Genomic DNA, 18,226 nt, shown 5'->3' with positions numbered 1-18,226 from the left:
GTACTGGGCCAGAGTGGTGTACAGGAACTGGTACTGCTCCGTGGTTTGGATCATACCACCCCTGCGCAGGAATGGGGGGGGGGGGGGGGGGGGGGGGGGGGGGGGGCAGACTACAGGTTAAACATGCTACATTTAGGGGAGTGAATAAAATGTTAGACCAGACATTAACCCTCCTGTTGTCCTCAGGTCTAGGAAGGACAGGAAGAAGGGAGGAGGAAAGAAGGAAGGAAGAAGGAAGGAAGGAAGGAAGGAAGGAAGAAGGGAGGAGGAAAGAAGGAAGGAGGAAGGAAGGAAGGAAGGAATGAGGAAAGAAGGAAGGAAGGAAAAGAGGAAAGAAGTGAAGGGGTAAGGGAGGAGGAAGGAATGAAGGAAGGAAGGAAAGAAAGGAGTAAGGGAGGAAAGAAGGAAGGAAGGAATGAGGAAGGAAGGAAGGAAGGAAGGGAGGAAAGAAGGAAAGGAGTAAGGAGGGAGGGCGGAAGGAAGTAAGGAGAGAAGGAAGGCGAGGAAGGTAAGGAGTAAGGAAGGAGGAGGGAGCAAAGAAAGAGGGAAGGAAGGTAAGAACAAAGGAAAAATTAAAGAAAGAGGGAGGAAAGGAAGGAAGGAAGGAAGGAAGGAAGGAAGGAAGGAGTCAAAAGAGATAGGGTCAATTTGACCCTGGAGGACGACAGGAGGGTTAAGAAGAGAGAGTGATGAAAAGGAGACAGAAGAGGAAGGGTGAATTATTCTTTCACTCACCTATCGAGTCGAAGCTGACAAACTGTCTCCAAGATGTCGACCTGAGCAGTTTCTCTGAGCTGTTGACAGCGATACTGCTGGCTATGAAACAACCTGTCCTCCCTATACCTGCACTGAGAGGAGCAGAGGAGGAGAGGAGGTGTGTTAGCATCCACCTGTCTTTTTAATTTAGTCACATTTTCAATTTATACTTCTTCTCTTGAAAAAATATTTGTTTTGACCAATCGAATTAATGTTTTCATACATGAATCATGTGACTCAAACATCAGATCTGTGCGGAGCGATGATGAGGAGACTGTAACCTTCCTCACATCAATACCAGACGGGGAGTTCCGGTCCTCTGAAATGAGGCCAACGCGGAAGTAACTTAAAACTGCATTCTATCAAAAGGCCACCAGGGGGCGACCGTTTTGGTGTCAAAAGGACTTCCGTCTCTATACAAGTCAATGGAGAATTCACCAACTTCTCACTGATTTCTAACCTCAGTAAACGTTTTCAAAATGTGTTTATGGTCTCAATCGCTAGTTTAAAGCCTTCTTCAATGCAGTATGATGTTCATTTGGGACATTTTGGCCTCCCTGATTTTATATTTGACGATAAAGCAGGGTATGCATTAGGGCGTGGTTACATAACCAGTGAGATCAGGCTCACATAACCACTTAATAAACAGTTTTAATTAAACATTATAATGTAACTATAACTCCTCCAGAAATGTTTGCTGCTCTATAAACAGATGACAATACAGTAAAACACAGGTATAAACAATATAAAATACCTCCACTTATAAGTGTTAACCATTTATTAAATGTTTATGTAACCCATAAATGTTACATGGCGAGAAACCAAAAAGTGAATTTGTTCACTCCAGTGGTTCTTGCATGACAGCCAATGTTAGTGGATAAATGTTGTCACTTGGATGGACATTAAACTGTCAATATAATATAAATATAAATATCTGGTGCTTTAATAAGACTGTGGACATAAAAACTGAAGGAGAGAAGTATTGCATGGAAGCTTATCGTTTGATCTACTTCTTCTTTCTAGTGGTAACTCTAGAGGCCCATTGTTTGCCTCCTCATGCATGCAGCAGGGTATCTGCAAGTCCACACCACAGCCCTGCACTCTCAGACTCTTTCATCAGTCCTCAGGGCTGTGGTTGGTTGCTCAGGTGCAACCGTCCATGCTCTCAGATAGGAAGTAGCTTTCGACACATCCGCTCTGGTTTGAGACATCACAGGCTGATGGTTTTACTGTTGTGTAATCCAGGCAGTAATCTTCTGGTTTATTTCAGTCTAACTGTATATTTATGTTAACAGTGCCATGCATCACTTTATGTTTCTTAGTTTTTTCCAGCTCTGTGAGTGGTGATACCCTTCACTCATTCACAAACTATGTGAAGGTTTACAACACTGAAAAAACATCCAGTCTGAAGTGTGTTTGATTTTGTGGTTTTTCGTGGTGTATTGCAAAAAAGACACATGTAGCTATGATAATGTACATTTACATGGACTCTAATGGACTAAGAACATTACTGTAAACTGTGTCTGATAAGGAACCAACCTGCAGTGGACGATGATTGGTCCAGGACCAGCTGGTGGGAGGGACTTGCTGTACATCTCCACCTCCTCCACCAGTCCCAGCAGAGGAGCGATGCATTGTGGGATGTGGTGGTCAGGCCAAGAGGTGAACCAGTAATGTCTGATGGGACGCCGCTCTGAACACAGCTGAACACACACACACACACACACACATCATTATCATAAAGTATCCTGTTGTCTTCTATCTGGGCGGATGTCACTGTGTTTGTTGTACCTGAATCTCCATGTCAGTCACAGTGAAACCGTCTTTCTCTCGACTGTCTTTGACTTTGAGGATGAATCTGCCGAATCGACCCGTCTCTCCTTCATCCTCCCTCTTATCCCTCTGTTCCTCCTCTTCGTCGTCCTCCTCCTCCTCCTCCACCCTTGTCCCCCTCTCCTTCGGCTGTGGCCAGTACAGCTCACACTTCTGGAACAAGCACACAGTTGGGTGTTGTTTATGACATGAATTCAGATTAAGAGATTAAGGCAGACTGTGTCCTCTCACCTCGTTGTTCTCCTTCAGTCTTGTAACCATGATGATGATGCTGCTCCTCTCCTGCCACACCATGTCCCAGAAGTCTCCCACAGTGTGCAGCATCGGCCCCTGGGTGGCGATGTAGGACCTCTGGGCTCCTCTGTAACCCTGCAGGATGGAGAGAGCAGGTTACCTTCAAGTCACTACTTCCAAAGAAATGGAAAACAATAGGATTCATTTTTTAATAATGTCTGAAAGCAACTAGATACATTGTGTGTCTGATGTAAATTCTTGACTAGGAGTATTGGGGCAAGAATTTAACTGTTCGAGTGGGTGAGATTTGGTACAACACAGAAACAAAGAAAGTTGTTACATTGGTATATTTGGGCTTTTGTGTAACTGTTAATTAAGTTCTTAAGTTAATTCATGAATAGATAATCACAAATAAATGAGAACATGAAACTTTATGACTCCTGAATATCAGGCACAGATCAGATGGACTCAAATGCAGAGACAGGGACACAGGGATGAGGGGTTCTCAAGTCGTTTAATCAGTCTAAAAGTCAAAAACCAGGAAATCCAAAACACAGGGCAGAAGTACAAAATCACTAGGCAAAACTCGGGATCCAAAAGGCAAAACTGGTCGATAACACTAAGAAGATATATTGATATGAACGCTGGAACTCTGACGGGAAACTGACAAGACAATCTGGCACAGAAAGGAAAGAGCACCACATATATACCCTGGATAATAACGAGGCACAGGTGTAACACATTAGGGGAAGGGAGGCAAACAGGAGTGGAGGAAGCTAGACAAGACAAGGGAAAACACACCAAAATAAAACAGGAAGTAGACGAGACAAAAACTAAACCTACAAAATACATAACAACACTACCGGGCCCTGACACTGAAATAAAAGAGTGAAACTCATTTCAATGAAGTGGGTGTGATCAGCTGATGCAAGGTAAACCTACAAAGACTTTTAGACACATCCTCACCGCCGGCTCGACATTCTGCCTCGACAGCAACGCTGAGGAACAGAAAGTCATGACCTTTTATAACGCTAACGCTCTGCTGCGGTATAACCTGAGTTCACACAGTTAAAATACACTGTGTGAGCATATTTGGAGCTAACAGGACCGTAATCAGTTGAGTGGGTCACTGCAATGCTGCTCATCCTGTTCACCCGTCACCATGTTTATGAGCAAGACACTAATCCCAAAGCACATTGCATCTCTGTTCTGTAAACACATTGTCAGGGCCCGGTAGTGTTGTTATGTATTTTTGTAGGTTTAGTTTTTGTCTTGTCTACTTCCTGTTTTATTTTGGTGTGTTTTCCCTTGTCTTGTCTAGCTTCCTCCCTTCCTAATGTTATCCAGGGTTTATATGTGGTGTGCCCGTTTCCCGTCAGAGTTCCAGCGTTCATATCAATATATCTTCTAGTGTTATCGACCAGTTTTGCCTTTTGGATCCTGAGTTTTGCCTAGTGATTTTGTACTTCTGCCCTGTGTTTTGGATTTCCCCGGTTTTAGACTTTTAGACTGATTAAACGACTTGAGAACCCCTCATCCCTGTGTCCCTGTCTCTGCATTTGAGTCCACCTGGTCTGTGCCTGATAAACATCTACTCTGTAGCTCTTTCTGAGGCTTCTTCCAGTTTTTCCTCATCAAAGGGAACGTTTTCTTATCTGATTGAGAGTCTAATGAAAAAATCCTGATGCAAATTTCTGATTACTATGTGAACATAACTTTTAGAAGATATATTTGGATTAGTGGAGCTTGTTGAGTGTGTATGAGAGGAGGCTCTGCATGTGTTTTAAACAGATGGCAAACGTGTCATTTTAATATTTTGATCAGTCAACAGTAAGCAAGGGTGTTGCTGGGGATTTTGGGCCCCACCACCACACAGGTCACACCAACCATGCACAATTTCTGTAACCACACCTCTACCTGTGAAGGCTTGTGACTCTGTAGTACTACAATACTTAAAAAACAGCAACTAAATACTCAAAATGTTGGGGTTTTTTTAGGGCTTTTCACCCTCTCTTGGTGCCCCTGACAGTAAGGACACTGTTCCTGAGACAAGAATAGTTGTATAGGTGACTCAAACTTTACTTTAGTTAAGGAACTTGTCGACACTGCATCTTCCGTTAATTCATGTAATGTTTGGTAAAAACAGGAGCAGCAGAGGAGGAAGAAGTACAGAGCTATTTTACTGAAGTGAAAGTCGCAATATCATAATGAAAAGTAGTAAGCGAGTAAAACTTCACATGTAACTCGCTGCAAAGTGTACTTAAAGTATCAAAAGTAGAAGTTTGCATTGTGCAAAAAGGGGGATTTGGTGTCATTGTGCATGATTCTGTCTCACGGTGTGAAATGTTGCAAGACTGTGTCCGCTCGACTTCTGCAACCAAAACCTGCAACCTTGACCTCATTAGACAGGATGTGAATGATTAAGACTGTTCATCAATAACAACCACTAAACGCCCCTGCAGCAAGTCACCAAAATATGGAAAACATGAACCAGTATTGGCATAAATTCATAAATAAACAAGTATGTGCAAAGACTAAATATGCAGAAGTGTGTTTTGTGAAGCAGGTGTCTTATTTTCTTCACAAAAACGTGTTTTAATTAAACACACACACACACACATAGCAAAGTTTGAGGGTTGCGTGGGCCGAGGGGGGGAGGAAGGGGGAACGGAGAGGGAGGGTGGTGGGGGGTGAGTCAGGACCATGTCACTTCCTCCCTCACTTCCTGTGGTTTCCCTGGTTGTCAGACTCCCACGCAGACAAACCGACAACTCATATCTGAGTTTCTGTTTTTGTGTAGCTGTCCGTCACATGCACATACACACGCACACACACATGCACACACATGCACACACACACACACACATACACACGCACACACACACACACTAACACACAAACACACGCGCACACACACACATGCACACAAACACGCACACACACACACATAGGAAAAGACGCCCACGCTGAATGACAGCGCTGTCTCTCTATCAGCTCTCGACTGCAGGAAACATATTTTTTTCCACTAATTCATGAATAATAAAATAATAAAGTGACTGCAGCCGTTTCAAAGGTTTTCTTAAGGATCATTCTGGTGATTTTATATATTTCCATCGTTGTCAACAAATCAAGCTGATCATGTTCCTTCATTATGAGCCGTTTGGTCAGACACTACTGAGCATGTGCAGCTTCACTAGCTTGTCGTGCTACAACCTCTGGACTTTGCTCTGAGCTTATTTTTCGATGCACAGTGTCGGTCAACGCAGTGACCACGCTCCTGTCATCTTACAACTTGCCTCTCATTCACGTATCATGTGAGAAGAAAACTGGGCTTCAGTGTTTTGCACAAAAAGACTTTGACATGTGCACAGCTCTACCTCCTGAGCTCATTTGAGTTCAGAGGCACATTCAGCCTAATCTGATCTCAAATTGGCCAGATGAGTAAAACCACTGCTTATCAAGCTGCTAATTGACAACATTCAGAGCAGAGAGAGTGTATTTAGGTTTTAGACCACTACTAACACACAATATCATGTCTTATTTTACCAAAGACATGAAAATATAACATATAGCAATAAATGATTTAAATGTATTTATAGAACCATAAAAAGAAATCCTCATAACTCCTTAGAAAACTATTTATAACATATGAATCTTATTAAAACTATTCATTTAATAAAAAGTCAAACATTTGTAGCAACATATTATAATATTTTCATTTCTGTGCATTTTGTGCCACTTTAGGAGTCATCAAATTTCAGGGTAAAAGACTTCCTTTCCTTTCTCCCTTCCTTCTTTCCTTCCTCCATCCTCCTTTCTTCCTTCCTTATGTCCTTCCTCCCTCCCTCCCTCCTTCTTTCCTTCCCTCCCTCCTTCCTTCCTTTCCTTCCTCACTTCCTTCTTTCCTCCCTCCCTCCTGCTCTTTCTTTCCTCCATCCCCCTTTCTTACTTCCTTATGTCCTTCCTTCCCCCCCCCCTCCTTCTTTCCTTCCCTCCCTCCTTCCCTCCTTCCTTCCTTCCTCTCCTTCCTCCCTTACTTCTTTCCTCTGTCCTTCTTTCTTCCTGGAAGTCCTTTCATGGAGGTGAATGGTTAGCAAACACCTCCTCATGCACGGCAGGGCAGGGGAGGAAATGTCTTTATACGCTAGATCGACTCCACAGATATTCATTTCATACCTTGTCACTCAAATACAATCAACAGACAAGCCAGGACCAGGAATGGAGAGCCAGACGGGACAAGTTAAGAGGTAAAAAATCAGACTGTTTCAGCAGTGAAGGACAGGATGTCGTCCTCTGTAGGCTTTAACTGCCTGAAACTGAAATGAAGTTAGACTCTGACCCGAATGTAGTTGGCGTTGATGTAGCGGTCTGGCCCCGCCTCTTCCTCTGGGCTCCTCAGGACCACCCGGCTCTCAGGGTCTAAAAAACAAACAGACAAACAAACAACAGTTAAGCAGAGTAGAGACCGTTGCTGATGAACTTCTACTGAGGACAGACAGCACAGATACTGACTGGGCAGGATGGTTTTGTATCGGTCCTTGATCATGTGACCTGGAACATCGAGCTCTGCGGCGCTCACAAAGTTCGGAGGGATTTTCTGTGGAGGGAAAAGGGACAGACGGCACAGTGAAACAAACGCACCTCATGCCATGATTATTAGAAATAACTTAATTGATCTCTCATGTGCTGTACCTGGTACTCTACATTCAGGGTGTTGGTGTCCGTGGCGGCCTGCTGCAGCAGTGTGTGTGTGAGCGGGCGACTGGAGGTGTGCAGCAGCTGGAGCCACACCTCCTTAGGGGTGGACACGGAGCAGACAGGCTCCGCCCCCAATGTACTCACATCCAATAGCAGTGACAGGTTGGAGCCCCGCCTACAGAAAAAAGCACAATCAAAAAACAGCGGGACGATGTGTGTGTGTTTGTGCAAACACCCAGCTAGCATGTTCATGTGGGCCCCATATGGGTTATATGTGGTCTACATGGGTACTGAGTGAGCATTGGCTGGAACTGGGCACATTTTGCGGTTCCCACATGTGAGACCCATGTGGGCAGAATGTATGAGCCCCATAAGGGATGTAAGTGGGCTAAGTGGGCATGGACATAAACACGGCTAATTGTATGGGCCCATATTGTTTCAGTAACATGTGAAGCCCATTTAAGGTCCATTCTAATTCCACTTTGACCCCATATGGGCAAATATATGGGGCCTACATGGGTCTCACCCAGTTGGGTCTCACCCTGAAACCCAGTCAGAACCAACTTGAAGCCCATATTGGCAAACACAGGTGGTGTCACCATGGAAACTGCAGACAAACCCACTTGGGACCCATATTACAGCCCAAATGTAACCCTTATGGGCCCACATGGGCCTGCTGGCTGGGCAGGTTTACATTTAAAGATGAAGAGTGAGAACATTTGTAGGAAGTGAGTGAGTGTGTGTGTGTGTGTGAGTGAGTGAGTGTGCGTGTATGTGTGTGAGTGTGTGTGTGATAAGAGTTTTAATAATCCATCAACTGCTAATGAAGCCAGTAGTTTAAACCTATAAAATATAACCAGTAAAATATTGTATTTGTATTTCAGTATGTGTGTGTGTGTGTGTGTGTGTGTGTGTGTGTTTGTGTGTGTGTGTGAGTGTGTGTGTGTGGTGATTACCCACCTCTCCTGTAGACGGACCGAAGCTTTGCGAGGGGGCGTGGTCATGGGAGGGGGCGTGACCGGGTCCTCTACTGACGTACTCATGGTATGAATGCGCGGGTCAGACCTTCATCACCAAGCTGCACAACAGAGAGTGAGGAGGTGAGATTTATTGTTGTTTGTAATTCTTTCCTCCCTCCCTCCCTCCCTTACTTCTTTCATCTGTCCTTCTTTCTTTCCTTCCTTCTTCCTCCCTTCCATCCTTCCTCCCTTCCTCCTTTCTTCTTCCTCCTTCCTCCCTTCCTTCCTTCTTCCTCCCTCCTTCCTTCTTTCCTCCCTCCCTCCTTCCTTCTTTCCTCCCTCCCTCCTACCTTCCTTCCTTCCTTCTTTCCTTTCCTCCCTTCCATCCTTCCTCCCTCCCTTCCTTCTTCCTCCCTTCCTTCCTCCTTTCATTCCTTCTTCCTCCTTTCCTTCCTCCCTTCCTTCTTTCCTCCCTTCCTTCTTCCTCCCTTCCTTCCTCCTTTCCTTCCTCCCTTCCATCCTTCCTTCCTCCCTTCCCTCTTCCTCCCTTCCTTCTTCCTCCTTTCCTTCCTCCCTTCCATCCTTCCTCCCTTCCTTCTTTCCTCCCTTCCTTCTTCCTCCCTTCCTTCCTCCTTTCCTTCCTCCCTTCCATCCTTCCTTCCTCCCTTCCCTCTTCCTCCCTTCCTTCCTTGACTCGAGGACAACAGGAAGGTTAAATCCCACCTATTCAGAGCTGCATACTCTGTCTCACACTAACTATGCATCACGTTCTTGTTTATTTATTATACTGATGCACCTTATAGTCACATTCATATTTATTCTTTATCTTTGCACTAAATGTTACCTGATTTATATTGTTTGATGTACTGTTGTTGTGTTTTATGAGCCTTGTAAGGCGCCTTTAAATAAAATGCATTATTATTATTATTATTATCATCACACAAGCAAGATGGCCGTTCCAGGAAAGGTGGTATTTGGTGTCAGAAAGTGGAGACATGTTGTTCGTATTTATATACAGTGTTATTGCCAAGAGGTTACAGTGACCTTTGACCTCTGACCACCATATAACAATCAGCTCATCGTTGAGTCCAAAACGACATTTGTGCCAATTCTGAGGAAATTCCCTCAAGCTGTTCCTCAGAAATCATTTTCACAAGAAAATGGGATCGACGGACAAGCTGAAAACATAACGCCTCAGGCCTCACTGGTAGTGACGCAGATGCAGACAAACAAAACTCTCTGTGTGTGTATTAGTGTGTATTAGTGTGTATTAGTGTGTGTGATTCAGTGTATTTCCACATCAGTTCAGATCTGAAATGTCTCTCTGTGTGTGAGTTTCCCCACAGCAGGAAGTCAGCACACCCGCACTGACTCAACACACACACACACACACACACACACACACACACACACACACACACACACACACACACACACACACACACACACACTGAAATACAAATACAATATTTTACTGGTTATATTTTATAGGTTTAAACTACTGGCTTCATTAGCAGTTGATGGATTATTAAAACTCTTATCACAGATCTTAACTAGCGTCTCAGTGCTGCTGACTCACTGCTGAGCACATGACCGATAATCTACAGAAGATATCAACAAACACCATCGCAACACACGCCTTTTTCTTCTTCTTTTTTTTCTTTTTTTTAACTTTCCCAGAATGTCAGTCATTAAGCAGTCCATCAGTGGTGAGTGGATCAATAACCTGCGACACTGATACTACAGATGCTTGTTTCTAGTACTGATACTAGTGTAATAAGTCAGTATGTTGATACTAAAAAGGGTTTTTTGCTCTCAGAGCTTTTGATTTAGACCTCTCTGTAGGGCTGCAGCCTTTGCTTCCTGCTGCTGCTGATGCTGCTGCTGTGTGCGACCTGTCCTGTGTTTTAACATGCATGTCATTGAGTCATTTACAAAGAATAGTTAGAAGACATGCCAAAATATTTGTTGGCAAATAAGATGTTTTGAGAAGTATTTTATTTGCAGGGCTGGCACTGACTAGGTTAGGGCCCTAATGACGCTTTTCCACTACACAGTTGCAGCACGACTCGCCTCGGCTCGTTCTTTTTTGCTCCTCCACTAGGGATAGTACCTGGTACCTGGTACTTTTTTAGTATCTGCTCTGGCGAGGTTCTAAGAGAGCCGAGCCGATACTAAATGTGACGTCAACAGACTGCCGGCCACTGATTGGTCAGAGAGTCACTGGAAGAGTCATGAGCCGTCCCACACAAGAATCAAACCCGGCATTTTTAAATACCAACAACAGCGTTACAGCGATTGGTTTCTCTTCTCTTGCTTTGTGTGAGACAGAAAGCCTCATACAGCAGCAAGTACACCATCGCCTCCATGTCCTCCATTGGTAATGTGTTTTGTGTCGCGTATAAAACAAAGTCACGGCAGTTTCGAAGAGCCGTGTTATGACAACCCCGCCCGCGTTGAGTAGGTACTATAATAATGGAAAAAGGTTCCTGGAACCGTACCGACTTGAGTCGAGCTGTGCTGGAACTGTGTAGTGGAAAAGCGCCATAAGTGAGATCTTAGATTGGAGAATCCCAGAACTGCACACTAGATTTACTAGCAAGTCCAGTCCTGGATCTACAAATATTCAGCAGTGTTATTGAACACAGAGGATGAGAATGAATGTAAGGCTTAGAGGTTACTGAACGCAGAAGTTCAGGATAATTTAAATTCTGACACAGGTTTAAAGTATCTACATTTCCTTTCTGACAAATCACACTTTGTCCGTGTTTTTGGGAGACAGCTCAGAATACTATGATACCCATGAGCCTCGGCTGGCGTTGCTATGGAGATGAAACCATGGGTGCAAATCAGAGCATAATGAACTCCTCATAACTTCCCTACCCTAAACCTGATATTTTATTACACAGATGTTCATCTTTGGTACTGATGATGAAACCAGGAGAGTTTATGATGATTCAAACTATAGAAAGGAGAAAATGACTTTAAAACTCCACAATTTTAAAAATGAACTCACACTAAAGTACAAAGAGAGAGAGAGAGAGAGAGAGAGAGAGAGAGAGAGAGAGAGAGAGAGAGAGAGAGAGAGAGAGAGACAGAGAGAGAGAGAGAGAGAGAGAGCCATGTTGAACTAAAAAGTGAGAAAAAGAAGCTGATTTATTTGCTTTCCTGCCTGAAAACAACTTATTGCATACGGACTCACTAGATAATTACTTACTTAATTAGATTCAGCAGTACTATGTTTGTTTGTTTTTTAATTTTTGAGCACAAATAATAATTTCATATCCAAAACCAGCAAAATCAATTTTAAGCTGAATTTCTGCCTTGAGTCATTTGCACTGGCTGATCGTGCTGCCTGTTCTTTTCTGCACTGACCGTGTGTGTGTCAGGACCCTGAAGTCCTTCTCCTGCATGTTTATGACGCAGATTCACTGAAGCTGCAGGATACAAGCAAATCTTTCGTTTAACACATTTGGATCCAAATCAAAAATGAACTAATCTACTAACAAGTATTGTGTTTGTATCAAAGTCTGACATATATAGACTATTAAAAACACATCAGTGATCCACACTGCTGCACTGGGCAACATGTTCCTTCATGCTACATTTCATAACCTCTTTACTTTGTACAATATAGTCCAAACTCAATATGTTATGATATGTAGCATAATAAGCTAGTAGCAGGTTACTATTCTATGTCTGTTTTTACTCATTGGATCCGTTTCTAAATAAACTAACGTGACCAAACTTTTAATAAAGAAAGCGCATGTCACCCAGTGCAGATGTAGCGAGGTGTGATGTCACCTGTTGATTTAAAGACCGTTTAAAATGTATTCAGACATTTTCTTCTAAACACATTAAATAGGTCATAAATATATTTCTAAAAAAGGTGTAAAAAGCATTTCAACCATTTAGATTTGAATTGTGGAGCTAGGCTTCACAAACTGTGTTTCAACATTTCTGTGTCTGGATTAAATGGGCGGGTCTGAAAATCACCTAATAACCAATAGCACGGTTACACACCGGAGCATAAACCTGCCCTGCTGCTGTAGAGGTATAAATACATTCAGCGCACACTACTACTATTACAGTCTACAGTTAGCCAGTTAGCTGAGTTAGCCGCCGAGCTAGCCTCCGAGTTAGCAGCAGAAAGCTCTCAGACCTAGCGTCCATGTTTCTGGTAGAGGTGGTGACTTTGATTGACAGGTGACACTTGGTAGGGGGCGGGGCTTCAGCAGACTTGGCGGCCACTCCCACAGCGTTTGGGAGCAGAGAAATAGGCAGACTTTTACACAACTTTGAAGCCTAATTTCATATATTTGGCGATTTTTTTAATCATTCAAATTTGGCATGGTGATTAACAACGCACTTTTCTGTGGTATGTCAAACTCAGAACACATATTTATTTTTACTTTACGCAGACTTTAATTGGAGCTGGTTTGAAGCCCAGACTTGACCCAGGACCCTCCGGAAGCATGTCCTACTACCTTTAAACCAAGCTAATGCTAGCTTACTGGAAACACTAAACACTGCACATTTATGCTGCGTCTCTTTACTCTTCTTCTGTTCGTACACTTCTTAATATTGAGTGTGTAACTATGGCTCTCCCTCAACGGTCGCCATCTTGGCTCCGTAGCAGAAGGGAAGGGAAGACTTTAAAAACAGGAAATGGCGACAGAGGACGTTGTAACTACGGTGAACATCACCACGTTATACAAATGTAAATTATACATACTAAGCTCCACTATACTGTTGTCACATATAAACCATCAGCAGGTTTATGAGCTAGTTTCGCAGTCTGCAATGATAACGTGAATTCTAATGCTAGCTTGCTTACTAGCTAGTCGTCATTTCCAGTAAGTGTACAACAGCCGTGTTTGATTTGAGACACTAACCTGTCGAAATATGCACATTACACAAGTAAGTACACAGTGTACTAAGAGAAGTATGTGATTTGAGACACAGCATTAAGCTAATGTTGCTAAAAAAGCAGGTATAATCAAGTAAGATTAAGCCTAGTGAAATAGTGACAATAGTGTGACTCAAAATAAAAGACATAACTACATAGATGTAACAGATTTACTGTTTTACCTGTAATCAATGCTAGTCTCAAAGGGAGCTTTAATTTCAGTTTAGTAGTAAGTTTCTTCTAGTAAGTAAGTATGTTCATAATTATGAATGTTAGCTGTGTGTGACACTCAAACAGACACCAAACTTGAAAGCACCATGTTTTTTTTATATAAGATCAAATAGACCAGTAACAGACATAAAAAATAAAAAGTAAAGTATTGACAGCTATATCTCTGTCAGTAAGTCTTACCTGTCACTTCACTGCCATGATGTTGTATTTTTATGTTTAATTCAGGCCAGAAAGCTGTAAACCGTCCTCTGTGAATCCTGCTGACTTCACCCAACTCATCTACAACATAACTAACTTTACTGAACCCAGAGCGTCACACACATCTGAAACCCAGGAGAGTTGTATTTCCTCTGTCTCATTCTTCCTCAAATGAAATCGATGACTTACTGACAAAAAACAGGGGCAAGAAACAACAAGTGAATGGAGAGAAAGTGATAGTGAAGGAGAGAAAAACAGTATATGAGGTGAAAGAGAGAGAAGCAGCAGCAGGAATAGACATGTCTTGTTTTTCTGGCTGTTATTACCTTGATTCAAGATGTTCAGGTAAAGGGAGAGAGAGAGAGAGAGAGAGAGAAAGAGAGCGAGAGCGAGAGAGACCTGAGGGGAGAGAGAGAGAGACCTGTGGGGAGAGAGAGAGAGAGAGAGACAGAGAGAGAGAGAGACATATATATATATAGAGAGAGAGAGAGACACCTGAGGGGAGAGAGAGAGAGGAGAGAGAGAGAGACACAGAGAGAGAGAGAGAGATAGAGAAAGAGAGAGAGAGAGAGACATATATAGGGAGAGAGAGACACACAGAGAGAGAGAGAGAGAGATAGAGAGAAAATGAGTCAGAGAGCGAATAACAAGATAGACAGATAATAAACAACAGAGATGCTCCAGGCGTTGATTATTAACACACCAACAGCAGCTGCTCATGAATCATTCATGTCAAATCATACAAAACCCTCCACTAACACCAGAGGGAAGAAAGAAGGGAGGAAAGGAAAGAAGGAAGGAAGGAAGGAAGGTAGGAGGGAGGGAGGAAAGAAGGAGAAGGAGGGAGGGAGGGAGGAAAGAAGGGAGGAAGGAAAGGAAAGGAAAGGAGGAAAGTAAAGGAGGGAGGAAGGAAGGGAGGAAAGGAAAGAAGGAAGAGAGGAAGGAAGGAAGGTAGGAGGGAGGGAGGAAAGGAGGAAGGAAGGAGGGTAGGAGGGAGGGAGGAAAGAAGGAAGGAGGGAGGGAGGGAAGCAAGAAGGAAGGGAGGAAAGAGAGAGGAAGGAAAGAAAGAGAGAAGGAAGGAGGGAGGGAGGAAAGAAGGAAGGGAGGAAGAAGGAAGGAAGGAAGGAAAAGAAAGGACGGAGGAAGGAAGGGATGAAAGGAAAGTAAAGGAGGGAGGAAGGAAGGAAGGGAGGAAAGGAAAGAAGGAAGGAAGGTAGGAGGGAGGGAGGAAAGAAGGAAGGGAGGAATGAGAGGAAGGAAAGAAAGAGAGAAGGAAGGAGGGAGGGAGGAAGGAAGGAAGGAAGGAAGGAAGGAAAGAAAGAATGACAGAGGAAAGAAGTAAGGGAGGAAGGTAGGGGGAGGAAAGAAAGAGAAGGAGGGAGGGAGGAAAGAAGGAAGGGATGAAAGAAAGACTCTGCACCACCTGACAGTTACGGCCATTTACCACAGAGGGAAAAAAACAATGACTTTTTTTTACGAGCAAACAGTGACTCAACCTCACTTTCACACCTCCTCTCAACCGTCCACAACGGAAAATACTCCTTCCTGTTTGAACTCTGCACTTCAAACGCGTCTGAAGTCCAGTTATAAATGTTACCTGACAACCATCCTGTTGTCCTCGAGTCAAGGAAGGAAGGGAGGGATAAGGAAGGAAGGAAGGAAGGAAGGGAAAGGAGGGAGGAATGAAGGGAAGAAAGGAAAGAAGGAAGGAAGGGAGGAAAGGAAAGTAAAGGAGGGAAGAAGGAAGGGAGGAAAGGAAAGTAAAGGAGGGAGGAAGGAAGGAAGGTAGGAGGGAGGGAGGGAGGAAAGAAGGAAGGAGGGAGGGAGAAAGGAAAAGAGGAAGGGAGGAAGGAAGGACAGAAAGAAGGACAGCGGAAATAAGTAAGGGAGGAAGGTAGGGGGGAGGAAAGAAAGAGAAGGAGGAGGGAGGAAAGAACGGAGGAAGGAAAGGAAAGAAGGAAGGAAGGAGGGAGGGAGGAAAGGAAAGTAAAGGAAGGAGGGACTATGACAAAGGAAAGAGAGAGAGAAAGAGACAGAGAGAGAGACAGAGAGAGAGAGAGATCTGAGGAGAGAGAGAGAGAGAGGGAGACCTGAGGAGAGAGAGAGAGAGACAGAGAGAGAGACAAAAAGAGAGAGACAAAGAGAGAGAGAGATAGACAGAGAGAGAGAGAGAGAGAGAGACAAAGAGAGAGAGACAGAGAGAGAGAGAGATAGACAGAGAGAGAGAGAGAGAGAGAGAGAGAGAGAGAGAGAGAGAGAGTCCTGCCTGAGGAAGGATAACGGGTAAACCCCCTATAAAGGTCATGGATGCCCAGGACTCACCGATGCATGTGATCTATGATAGACAGGCGTCAGAACACACCGTGCATCGCAGCGTACTGTCAGAGTGGCCGTGCTGATACCGGTCCACCACTGGACATCAGAACTGAACTATGGAGCAGCAGAAATTTGCACTCCAAACTTCTGAAGTCCAGTTATAGCGCCCTAAAAATGTTACCTGACAACCTGACTGAGTTAATTGTTTTAACCCTCCTGTTGTCCTCGAGTCAAGGAAGGAAGGGAGGGAGAAGGAAAAGAGGGAGGAAGGAGGGAGGGAGGAAAGTAAAGGAGGGAGGAAGGAAGGGAGGATAGGAAAGAAGGAAGGAAGGAAGGTAAGAGGGAGGGAGGAAAGAAGGAAGGAGGGAGGGAGGGAGAAAGGAAAAGAGGAAGGGAGGAAGGAAGGAAAGAAAGAAGGACAGAGGAAACAAGTAAGGGAAAAAGGTAGGGGGGAAGAAAGAAAGAGAAGGAGGGAGGGAGGAAAGAAGGAAGGGAGGAAGGAAGGAAGGAAGGTAGGAGGGAGGGAGGAAAGAAGGAGGGAGGGAGGGAGAAAGGAAAAGAGGAAGGGAGGAAGGAAGGAAGGTAGGAGGGAGGGAGGAAAGAAGGAAGGTAGGAGGGAGGGAGGAAGAATGTAACTGAAAGGAATAATATAGGAATATAATAGGTAGGCTGTTCCACAGCTTTGGGGCCACTGAGAAGACTCTGTCCCCACGAGTACAGAGTCTGGACCGAGGCTCTGTCCCCACGAGTACAGAGTCTGGACCGAGGCTCTGTCCCCACGAGTACAGAGTCTGGACCGAGGCTCTGTCCCCACGAGTACAAAGTCTGGACCGAGGCTCTGTCCCCACGAGTACAGAGTCTGGACCGAGGTTCTGTCCCCACGAGTACAGAGTCTGGACCCAGGTTCTGTCCCCACGAGTACAAAGTCTGGACCGAGGTACTGTCCCCACGAGTACAAAGTCTGGACCGAGGTTCTGTCCCCACGAGTACAGTGTCTGGACCGACGTACTGTCCCCACGAGTACAGAGTCTGGACCGAGGCTCTGTCCCCACGAGTACAAAGTCTGGACCGAGGCTCTGTCCCCACGAGTACAAAGTCTGGACCGACGTACTGTCCCCACGAGTACAGAGTCTGGACCGAGGCTCTGTCCCCACGAGTACAAAGTCTGGACCGAGGCTCTGTCCCCACGAGTACAGAGTCTGGACCGACGTACTGTCCCCACGAGTACAAAGTCTGGACCGAGGTTCTGTCCCCACGAGTACAGTGTCTGGACCGACGTACTGTCCCCACGAGTACAGTGTCTGGACCGAGGTTCTGTCCCCACGAGTACAAAGTCTGGACCGAGGTTCGGTCCCCACGAGTACAGAGTCTGGACCGAGGCTCTGTTCCCACGAGTACAGAGTCTGGACCGAGGTACTGTCCCCACGAGTACAGAGTCTGGACCGAGGCTCTGCCAGGAGCAGCTGGTTTGCCGACCTAAGTGCTCTGGAAGTACTGTGAGGCTGTACCAGCTCTGATAAATAAGATGGTGCCAGACCGTTTGTTGTGCACTTTAATGTTTACTCTTTAGTGTTAGGAAACATCTGTCTTATCTGTTCCACCGTGGTGAGAAACGTCTTCTCGGTTCCTTTGAATGCCTTAAACATGTGAATAAATGGACAATAAAGCCAACTTTGACTTTGACAATATAACTGACAGACTCCTGCTACATCATGAGTACTATATGACTACGTACTACTGCGCTATTATTACTGTGTGGTGTGCTACTTTAAGTTGTGTAAAAACATGTCACTATTTCCACCTGTTCTTTACCTATTATTATCACAATGATACGGATGATGAGAAACCTTTCACTCTTAGTTAGATTCCTATAGAATATACTCAGACTAAGACTTTTTGACAAACACACGACGTTCATTCATCTACACGTATACTACTCAAAGTTATCCGTCACGTCACCAAGTTTCAGCCTTTTGTCGTTTGCTCTTTCTCACCTTTTTTTCGTGTTTCTCAAGCTCGCTCGATTCCTCCCCTCTCGTGTTCGTGTCTTCGTCTTACTCTCTCTCTCCGGTCCACGTCTCGTATTTTTCTT

The 18,226-nt window shown here is 44.5% G+C and overlaps 1 protein-coding gene across 1 annotated transcript; it reads right to left on the bottom strand.

Annotated features, from left to right (window-relative positions):
* LOC133987989 (tyrosine-protein phosphatase non-receptor type 7-like) lies at positions 1-18,226 on the bottom strand (the record flags this gene model as incomplete). Its single annotated transcript, XM_062427498.1, is given in 10 exon segments — positions 1-61; positions 736-848; positions 2,296-2,459; positions 2,548-2,742; positions 2,821-2,958; positions 7,163-7,242; positions 7,336-7,420; positions 7,516-7,696; positions 8,482-8,599; positions 18,129-18,226. Coding segments are annotated over 9 exon segments (1,050 nt in total). The 5' UTR covers positions 8,565-8,599; positions 18,129-18,226.

The sequence above is a fragment of the Scomber scombrus genome, chromosome 10 (genome assembly GCF_963691925.1).
Source record: "Scomber scombrus chromosome 10, fScoSco1.1, whole genome shotgun sequence".
Classification (NCBI taxonomy): domain Eukaryota; kingdom Metazoa; phylum Chordata; class Actinopteri; order Scombriformes; family Scombridae; genus Scomber; species Scomber scombrus.
This window is presented reverse-complemented; position numbering and strand designations above follow the sequence as displayed.